The 11,032-nt window shown below is 46.7% G+C and overlaps 1 protein-coding gene across 1 annotated transcript; it reads left to right on the forward strand.

Annotated features, from left to right (window-relative positions):
* Positions 1-1,064: 1,064 nt before the first annotated feature.
* On the forward strand, positions 1,065-3,546 carry JR316_0012255 (Global transcription regulator sge1; the record flags this gene model as incomplete). The annotated part of the gene is made up of 2 exons (XM_047897880.1): positions 1,065-1,763; positions 1,840-3,546. The coding sequence occupies 2 exons, from the start codon at positions 1,065-1,067 to the stop codon at positions 3,544-3,546; spliced, it is 2,406 nt and encodes an 801-aa protein (XP_047742769.1).
* Positions 3,547-11,032: the final 7,486 nt, after the last annotated feature.

Raw genomic sequence — 11,032 nt, forward strand, 5'->3', positions numbered from 1 at the left:
GGATTCAGAAGATAATACGATTCCACATTGGATTCGTAGTTGTAGTTAGTATTTAGTCAGGTCAGGCTGGCAGTGTATACGTACAAGTTTATGGAATAGTAGAAATGTATAGTATACATTACATGGAAACTTTTTAGCTTTTTTTTTTTTGCTTTTTTAGATTTTTGAACTCTCTGCCAGTGCAAGTTTCCCACGTGGAGATCATTGACAATGACAATGACAATGACAATGTCACATCAGATCAAGTTATATAAACACGTGAAAGTTGAAAGAAAGTTCAAACCCAACGCAATGCCTATACTATTAGTATTACTAGGTTATATCAGATATATAGTATACTCCGATTGAATTTGAAAGGGGTTTGCTTAATATTCAATATTCAATATTCAACTTTTGGATGTTGGAGGGCTTGGTTGGTGTGAGTGTCCGTGTCCGTGTCCGGGTCCGGGTCCAGGACGGTGCTGGGTAAATGAAAGTCAAAAAGTAAAACCAATTCAAATTCAATTTCCAAATTCAAATATCCAAAAAGAAAAAAAAAAATTCTAAAAATTAAAAAAAAAACACATACATAAATCCCAAATTTAAACTGAATTGAATTGAAGCGGCACTCGAAAAGCAACATACCCCGCACCCGCGCGCGCCCCGCGCTCTCACAAAATTTCCTCCTCCGACTCCGACTGCACCCATCCGCGAGCTGAACTGACGGAGTGGGCCACATCTACGGTAAGCGGTGAGTCAACTTTAAAGTGCTCATCAGAAACTTTAATGTGTGGGGTGGGTGATGGGTGGTGATGGGGTGTTGGGTGTTGTGTTGGGTGTTGGGTGTTGGATTCGTTCGTTGGTCGTTGGTCGTCGATGGCGCTGATGCTTGTTTTTTTTTCTTTTGTTTTGGGTTTTCGTCTTGGGGTTCGTTCGGGCGTTGATCGCGATGCGATGCGATGCGATGCGATTCGATGTGGTTCGATGCGATGCGATTCGATGTGATACGATACGATACGATACGGTACGATGTGAAGCTGACTGACATATAGGCCTCGATATCCGCAGGCCACCACGCGTCGTCGATGCAGCACCATCATCATCATCATCATCATCAACAACAACATCAACATCAACAACAACAACAATATCAAGCATCATCCACATCCACCCCATCCTCCTCATCCTCGACTCCCGCTCCGCTCCCCTCCTCGTCCTCCTCGTCCTCAGCAGCAACCGCCTCCGCATCCGCATCGGCCTCCGCATCGGCCTCAGCCTCAGCCTCAGCATCGACAGCGACATCAGCATGGACCGAGCCCCCCTGGTCCGGGTGGATCGAGACGACCGGCGACGCCCTCCTCATCCTCGAAGCAGCGCGCCGCGGCCTGATCCCGCGCGTCACCCGGCGCCTCGTCGACGCCGAGCGCAAGATGATCACGTCCGGGTCAGTCTTTGTCTTCGATGAAGATGAAAGCGGGATTAAGCGGTGGACGGACGGGTTCTTTTGGAGTCCGAGTAGGATTTTGGGGAATTTTTTGTTGTATCGCGAGACGGATAAGAGGGGCGCGGGGCATAGGGCGAGGGGGGAGCAGCATCAGCAGCAGCAGATGGATGTGGATGGGGGTGGGGGTGGGGGGTATGAAGGGGGCAGGGGGGAGGGCCAGTCGTTGAGTCGGCCCAAGTCGGATGCGGCGGGGATGAGTGTGGATAAGCAAAGGGAGAGGACGTTGATGGGGAGCTTGACGAACAGCTACAAGTTCAAGCCCGATGGGCTGATGAAAAAGGTTTGTCTGTCTATCGTCTTTGATTGCATTATTCATTATTCATTGATCTTTTGTTATGTTACATTATTGCTACTAGACTTTTTCTGTCACCATTGGCGGCGTAGCGCAGCACTTGATTTCATACTACAAAATCGAAGACGTCGAGAGCGGGAGATTGCGCTCGCCATCGTCGCTCCCCGAGCTCGCGTCGCTGGACATCAGCCAGGAATACCTCGACAAGACGCATTTCCGGAACCCGCCCAAGGTCGAGCGCGGCGTCGATGGGATTTTGAGGTACCGCGGCGAAGCGGACGATATCGAGAACTCGCCGTCGATGCTTAGCACGCCGCTGTCTGGGATACCGCTGTTAACCGAAGGCAGGGTCGCGGAGAGCGCGGCGTCTGCATCTGCCTCTGCCTCTTCGTCGGCGGCGGCGGTGAGTAAGAGGACGGGTAGGTATGATCCGTATGGATCGCCGCCTGCTACGAAGCGCGCGCGGAGGAACACGAAGACGTCGCAGCAGGATGGAAGGGCGACGCCGACGGGGGACGCGGCGTCGCCGCAGGGTACTAGCACGAGCTCGTCGACGCCTCAGCCTATGACGCCCATCTCGGCTTCCACGCCGATGTTCCCTGATCCGGGAATGGATATTGCCATGTCGCACACTCCTCCTCCTCCTCAGCCGCCGCTACCCCAGCAGCAGCAGCAACAACAGCAGCTTCCAGGAGTAACAGAAATAGTAACGGCACCAGCACCGTACCCGCCGTATGGTATGCCGGGATTTTACCCGATGCCGCCTCCGCCAGGGCATATCTATCCCGGTCCACTCCCTCCTCCTCCTCCTTCACAGCAAGTCGCGTATCATCATCCGAGTGCCGGCTCGCCTCAGGGTCCTCCGCCGCAGCCGCAATACGCCGCGTATGCAGGGTACATCCCTCAACATGAACAACAGCAGCAACAGCAACAACACCTGCACGGGCTCACGGGGCAGGTTCATGGCAGTAATCCATCGCAGTTGAACACCGGGCCGACGCCGGGGGTTGGAGGAGGGGGTGCAGGTGCTGCTCCCGCCCCTCCTCCGACAAACACCCAGCAAATCCAGCAGCAGTCTCCGGTTTTGACTCCGTCGCCTCATGGTCATGCTCATACGCAGTCCCCTCAGCAGCAGCAGCAGCAACAAGCTACTCCCGCTCAAGCTCAAGCTCAACTTCCAGGTGCACCCACACCCCTCCCTCCTCCTCCTCATCATCATCATCCTCCACCACAGCCGTATTACCCGTATTACCCTCCCCCACCGCCGCCGCCGCCTCCGCCTCCGGGGTACCCCCACGCGCATGCGCATGCGGGGTATCAGTGGCCTGTTTATCCGGGGTATCCGCCGCATGCTCCCCCTCCCCCGCCGCAGTTGCAGCTTCAGCAGCAGCCGATGCACCAGCCAATCCAAATGCACCAGCCAATGCAGATGCAAATGCACCAGCCGATGCACCAGCCGATGCAGGGTGTGCAGATGCAAATGCCAATGCAAGGTGTGCAGATGCAGGGCGTGCAGTATCTTCCCCAACAGCAGCAACAGCAGCAATATTATATACCTCAACAACAACAACAGGATGCGGGTGGGAGTGCGAGTGCGAGTGGGGCGGACACGAATGCGAGGTCAAGCTCAACTATAAGTATGAATACAAGTGGGGATGGGACAGGGACGGTGGCGGGGACGGCGGGTGCGAGTGCGAATGCGAATGCGAGTGGGAGTGGGGATGGGAGTGGGACGGCGGGGGCGGGGGCGGGGGCGGGGGCGAGTTCGTAGAAAGGAGAGAAGAGCGTCTGTTTATGTGCATTGCTTGCTTGCTTGCTTCGAGCTATTACCCCCTTTTCTTTGATTTTGATTTTGTGATTTTGTGATTTTTTACGGTGGAGGTGTATTCAGTTGCGTTGCGTTGAGTTGCGTTGAGTTCAGTTCAGTTGTTGTTGTTGTTGTTGTTGTTGTTTCTGCTATGCTATTCTGTGCTATGATTTTAGTTTGGTTTGGTTTGAATTGGCGTGGAAGATCCATTTCTCTCTCCTTTTTTTTTGTGTTTTGATTGATTGTATGCGCGTTATTCTTTTTCTTTTTCTCGTTTCTCGTTTCTATATGCGCTTTTGATTTTTTTGACTTTCTCACTTTCTTGCTTCTCATTACCCTATTCACACTCTTACTCTTCCGCTTGATTTCTTTTCTTTTTTTTTTTGTTCATTTTCTTTTTCATTTTCATTTTCTTCAATTTCTGAATCGCATACATCCAGTTATCTCCTCTTTCCTCCCTTTCTCTTTCTCTTTCTCTTTCTCTTTCTCTTTCTCTTTCTCTTTCTCTTTCTCTTTCTCTTTCTCTTTCTCTTTCTCTTTCTCTTTCTCTTTCTCTTTCTCTTTCTCTTTCTCTTTCTCTTTCTCACTTCTCACTTCTCACTTCTCACTTCTCTCTTCCTTTCTCTCTTCTCTCTTCCCTCTTCCCTCTTCCCTCTTCTTCTGAGATCATGTTACTATACTACTACTGTTACTGTTACTACCTATTGCTACTACTACTACTACTATACTTACCCACCACCCATCCGTCACTACCACCACCACCACCACCGCTGCTGCTGCTCCCTCCAACGTCTGTCGTGCGCTCAGTGTTCGTCAGATTTTGTATACCTATTTCGTTGTTCGCTGTTTCGCTGTTTCGCTGTTTCGCTGTTTCGCTGTTGTTCGATGTTGTTTGATGTTTCATTTTGATTCCTTGATTCCTTGATTCTGGTTCTGGTTCTGGTTCTGATTCTGATTCTGATTCTGATTCTGATTGATTCTTGACGTGTTTTTTGATTTTTGAGGTGTTTTGAATGAGAGTACAGTACCGAGTCCGTGTGCTACTGCTACTCCTGCTGCTGCTGCTACTGCTACTACTGCTGTTAGTGGGCGCTATGCTGGTTTATTTTGGCTTTTTTGGCTTTTGGCTTTAGGCTTTTAAAGTTATGATTTAGTCCAGTGTAGTGTAGTGTAGTGTAGTGTAGTAGTTCGGCGGTGTAGTTCGGCGCTCTTTTCTTTCCTTCTTTCTTTTTTGAGTGTTTTTTTTTTTTCTTTTTCTGCGTGCTTTCTTCTTCTTCATTTTAACGTGCTTTTTCTCTTCTTCCTCTTTTCGCTGGTTATATTTTTACGTTTTTGTGTTCACGTTTTCGTGCATATGTGCGCTATAGGTTTGTTTTTTTTCACTTTTACTTTTTCGTGTATATAGTTTTTACTTTTACTTTTACTTGATACGTTTACTTGATACGTTTTACTTGATGCGCCTATCCTTCGTCGTTTATTGCGCCTGTCCTTCGTCGTTCATCGTTCGTCCTATCATTTGACCTCTATCGTTTGTCCTCTATCGTTTGTATCCACTATTCATTCCGCATTCATTCTGCATTCACTTTTAATTCTTGTTCTTGTGCTTGTTCTTGTTCTTGATACCTTTGACCACTTACTGCTCAGCGCTCAGCGCTTAGCTTACTGCTCTTTAAGCTTTAATCGTTGCTTATGCTTCCACTTTTACACGTTACACCACACGCTCTTTTGCTCTCTTACACTCTACACTCTACACTCCTTTACACGTTATACCACACACCTTTTACACCTTTTACACTCTTCACTCCTTTGCACGTTACACCACACACTCCTTTGCTCTCTTACACCACACGCTCTTTTACACCCATACAACCCCCACTCAGCCCTTTTTTGAAAAATTTGTAATGCTACTTACTTACTTGATCACTTTTTATTCGCTTTTATTCGCATTTAATTGCCTTTTGTTTGCTTACTTACTTTTGCTTACTTACTTTACTTACTTACTTCGTCGCTTGTCGTTTTGTCTTCGTCTTTGTCCTTGTCGTTTTGACCTTGTCTTGTCAACACCCTCATCCTCATCATCCACGTCGTTGCTCTGCTTTGCTCTCTTTTACTTCGTTGTCTTTTGTCTTTTGTCATTTGTCATTTGTCTTTTGTTTCTTTTTTACACCTCCCTTTTTGACGCCCACGCACCCACTCCCCTCGTTTCGCTCGCTTTTGTCAGTCCACACACCCACCGACCCACGCACGCAAGCACCCACCTCTCGAGGCGGAGGTAGCGCTATTTGTGCTTGGGTTCTTTACCATTTTAAGTTCTATGTTCTATGTTCTATATTTTAGATATTTGTTTCACTCGTTTACTCGTTCTTTGATTTGTTTACTTGTTTACTCGTTCGCCGTTTCTTTCACTCGTTTACTCGTTCGCCGTTTTTTTTTTTTTGGCCTATCTACCTACCACTTTCCCTCACCCACCCTCACCGAGTCATTCACCCACCCACCAACTTTCATCTTCACCGGCTCATCGACATCCCCACACACCTACACCTCCACCTCCACCTACACCTACACACCTACACCTCCACCTCCACGCACCCACGCACCCACACCCACACCCACCAATTACAATCAACTCACCCGCCCACCAATCACAATCAACTCACCCGCCCCGCCCAGCCCATCAACCACCCCCATACATCAGCTTCACTCACTCACCCCCACTCATACGTTCATAGGCTCACACGCTCACACGCTCATACGCTCATACGCTCACACGCTCACACGCTCACACACTATCTCGCTATCCCACTATCCCACTATCCCACTATCCCACTATCCCACTATCCCGCTATCCCACTATCCCACAATTTCACAATCCCACAATCCCACTATCCCCCTATCCCCCTATCCCACTATCCCACTATCCCACTATCCGACTATCCGACTATTCCACTATCTCGCTTTCCCTCTTTCCCACTATTTCACTATTTCACTTTCCCACTATCTCACTATCCCAGCGATAGTAGAGGGCTCTACTCGTTCACGCTTGTTACTCGATCATGCTCGCACTCGCGGTCATACTCGCACTCGCACTCGCAATTTGTGATTGTGGTTGCGGTTGTGGTTGTGATTACGATTGTGATTGTGATTGCAGTGCTGTTATATCTCGCAGACGGTAGACCTCTTTAAAAGTTTTTGAAGTTTAAAAGTTTTTGAAGTTTTTACAGTTAAAAGTTCTACAGTTAAAAATTTTACAGTTAAAAGTTCTACAGTTTTACAGTTCTACAGTTAAAATTAAAATTAAAATGAAATGAATTTTTGACATTATACACGGCTTTGACATGGCTTTTTTGAGGCGGATTTCGGCGAACGTTGAGATGAACTTGAACTTTGAGCTGGACGTTCAAGTTTTAATTGAGCGGAGCGGACTTTTGAGCTGGATTTTGAGCGGAACTTCGGACTTTGAGATGAGATGAACTTTGGACTGATCTTTGAACTTTCGAGTGTGAATCCTTGAACTTTCCTTGAGTGTGAACCTTGAACCTTGAACCTTGAACTTTCGTGCGTGTGAATCCTGAACTTTCAACTTTTAATTTTCGACTTTCAACTAAGTACGAACACGGCTTGCAAGCTTATGTTAATGTTATTGTACAGGTACGACCCCTACTTATTTTTTCTTACAAAAGCTTATGATGTTAGGCGGATATGCATGTATCTCATTTTGTGTAGACGTAAACTACAAGCGCATGTGTACAACAGCGATTCAACGGTTTCAAAGCTCAACGGACATCAACAAGATTGCACGAAAATCTCAACCTCATCTGATAATGTTTGTTTGTCTGGTGTGACGGTATGGTACTAATCATGATATGATATGATAGTTGTGTTATGTTGTGCCTGGGCTGGAAAAATTTGAGGGTGCATACCCTTCATCAGTTATCCAGTTTGAGTTTGTGTTTAGAGCGGACTCGGATCCGAGCTCGAAATCGAATGTGTGAATCCTCCAAATTAAATCGTGTGACTCCCGTCAACCATTCGATTTCGGATGGATGTACAGTTTCTCCTTCCTTTCAGTGGTGCACATGCGCATGGATTAGTAACTCTTAACTTTTATGTAAGGACATGCTTATCAGCGAGGCGAAGCGAGTCACATCGTCAGAAAGCAAAACAGGTACAATACAATTTTGAAGAGGTTAAAGAACAAACTGCCGATGCCGATGAACTTGTTAACTTCTCTATGACAGCGATCAACGGGATTATACATGTAAGTACATGTGTTGTGAATTTCGTGAATATCCCGCTTCGTTTTTGATTTTGATTATAATCAAATTAACGTTCCTTGGCTTTGTATTCATTCCATATGTCAAAGAAATTCGTTTCCAGAAGTTTTGATAAAAGCACGGAGGAGTCACTGAGTCAACATCCGACTTTCGGATGTTTGTCTGTGTGAACCACCGAGGATTCTAGCCATGCTCCAGAATCCAGCTTTCCAGTCCTAGACTTCAAAGTCCAACACCGAGTTCAGAGTCAGAAGGAGTTAGAAAACTGGGAAGCCCATATAGCAAAGGAAAATCAACACGACACATAGGCTAGAGCTTCAAGTTTGCATGCCGAGAAGCGAATCTTCAAGTCATTGTAAGTTAACGTAACAGAACACTGAACGAAAACGATACACTGTAACACTGTCAGATACCTTGAATCGCGAACCTCTGGACGTTCGACAAGTTCGACAGACAGGATTCAGACAGCTGACACTACACTGACAGAAAAACATACCCGTTTCAGGGTGCTAACCAAGGTTATGTATATTTTTAGCGTCCGAATGTTTTTTTGATTTGATGCGATCCTCGCCAAGCGCGGCACTGTGCGGCACTCCCAGGGGCTCGGTGGCTCAAGACTTCATGCTTAAATTAAGCTTCTGCAATGCCGTGATCCGTTATCCACACCGATTGTCTGCCGCTTCGGCAGTATTTTTCCGAACTCCGCGGTTTCGCCGCCTGAAGCCTTACGGGTGAGAAAAAAAACAAAAACGCGTGCGGGGTTCTGTTAAATTTTCTCACCTCTTGTTTTTGTTTTCCCGTTGGCTAAGCGCCGTGCTTGGCGTAATCTGATTTGGGTGAGGGCTTGAAGCTTGAAGCTTGAAGGGTGTTTGGTCAAAGTTCGAAGTTCAAGATTCAGGAGTTATCCAAATCCTGCGGCAGAATCTCTGAGCGTGTATGTATCGCGCGTCATTGCCCCTGGACCTTAAGACTTAGACTGACAGTGACACTTCCCATGGAGGACTTCAAGTTCGAATTCTTGACATAAAATGATAAAACACAAGACGACCATCATTCACAACTCATCCCATTTCCCGAATTTCGAATGACGAACGGAATGGATCTGCGACAATTTCACGCGTTCACGCGCACGGTCTATCTTTGCAACCACTACGCATATTCAATGATTTATGGTGATTTTCACGACATCGAACTTCCATTAATTGATATCCTTGTGCGGCCGTGTTAGATGGCACTTCCTCAACGGTGTGTATTCATTCATGTTGCATCACTTGATCGGTATCTAATCGTTAACGTTGACAAAACACTTAACATAGGTGCATGTTGCTCACAGTAAAGCCAAAGGTCTGGTACCTCTTGATGTACTTTGACGCGCGTATGCTCGCCTTATCTGCTAGAATGATTCCGAATCCGCTTCAATGTCCACAAGCACCGGCATTTCGAATTCCGCGTTTGAATGAGCTGGAGAGCTCATCCAGAACCTCTGGTCCGAGTCTACCTCCGCTCAATAACCAGGTTGTTCTGGATCTAGACCAGCGGCTGCAAGTACGTATATCCATGTCGTCATTACAGCGAACACTCATGCGCACGCTTCTTCAGACAGATGCTACACAGTTAGTCGGTCGTTGGCAGAAGTCCTTTGGCTGCGCGATGATAATGTATAGCCTTGTCCTTGACATTGACAAACACTGACATTCAGCTTTCTGATCCGGGGGGGATTAGCCCCTTTTCACAGACCAAATTTACATGCGAAAAGTGCTGTAGTCTAGATTTATGTCTTGCAAAAAACATCAACCGCGAGCAATGCCGAGTGCGTCATGCTGAAGAACCACTTAGACCCCCCTCCAGCTCTCCGCCTTCTACTTGAATAGTACCGTGTACGTATCTTTATCTGGTAAAGTTGGCCTGGGGAAATCAAAGCTAACATATATAGATTTAGAGGTGCTATCACGCGGTTGGCATCGCGTGGATTTCCTAGCCTCGGGTTCGTATTCTACCAAAAATAAAATGCGGGCAATCAAAATTAAAAACAAGTAATTTATTAAAAGCGTATTCAGATGTTTTGGCACCGACACAGCCTACCTTCGATTTCCCAACGAAGTGTTGAGTGATCTTCTTGCAATTGAGCGGTAGAGATGATGTGAATTTCCAGGCTGGTCCGTTGAGGTGAGTGCATCATTTCGAATGTATTTCGAGTATTGAACGTTGATCCCTCCCAGTGTCGTTTGAAAGAAGCTTTCGAATTCGCAAAAATGACGGAACTAAATTCCCCAAGTTATCCTTGAATCGTGCGTACGACACGCCTTATCTATACATATCGAAGAAGCCTCAACACATCTGGAATAGGGAAATGAAACCTTATCCAATTATCCAGCGGACTCGGCGTTTCTGATCGAGTAACGTCGTTAATTATGCAAGCCATTCTCGACGAATCACAATACGCAACGAAGCAGATTGTTCATGAATACCGAAGCGGGGAGATTAACCCATTGATAGTGACTTTAGGTTTGCAGAATGTTGGCCAACGGGACGGCAGGCGTTGCTTGGAAGATCGGCGAACGTTATGCTACAGCGTCTCTATGAGCTGTTGGTGTTTCAGTTGCTCTCATGGAAGTATGTAGAGATCATTAACTTACCACTCAGATCATTCTCTTTTTCTAGTCGACCTTAAAGACCTATGCAATTCCAAATGACACTTTGTTGCATGCTGAACATGAAGAACACGACTTCCTGCGGTGATCCATCATAAAGGTAGTCATGATGTGAAGGGATGCACATCGGTATTTGTATAGACGCACTTACAAGTCGCCCAACGCCACTATGGTAGCCTGTCAACATCGACTGCGCATGTCAGAGATTCTGAAAACGACTCGGACCCAAACCCTCGTTTCCTCTGATGGAAAATGTTATTTCTGGATATTTTATTCACCTGGTCGTAAGTACTGTTCGCTGTGGAATTTCTGTCATTCACGAGGGCGATGGCACTAGAAAAATATTTTGCTTATTTGATAGTCCAATACTGCGGTACAACTGGCAGTTTGTAAGTACTTGTGATAATATTGTGTTAATGCTGAATAGCTATCAATTAGGGTGCTATTTCCGCCTTCGCACAGTCACCGATGGTTCTCTCCTTCTATCGCCTCTTGTCATCCCAGCCGTCAAGGTCGTCCAGTACC

This window comes from Psilocybe cubensis, chromosome 12, assembly GCF_017499595.1.
Source record: "Psilocybe cubensis strain MGC-MH-2018 chromosome 12, whole genome shotgun sequence".
Taxonomy (NCBI): domain Eukaryota; kingdom Fungi; phylum Basidiomycota; class Agaricomycetes; order Agaricales; family Agrocybaceae; genus Psilocybe; species Psilocybe cubensis.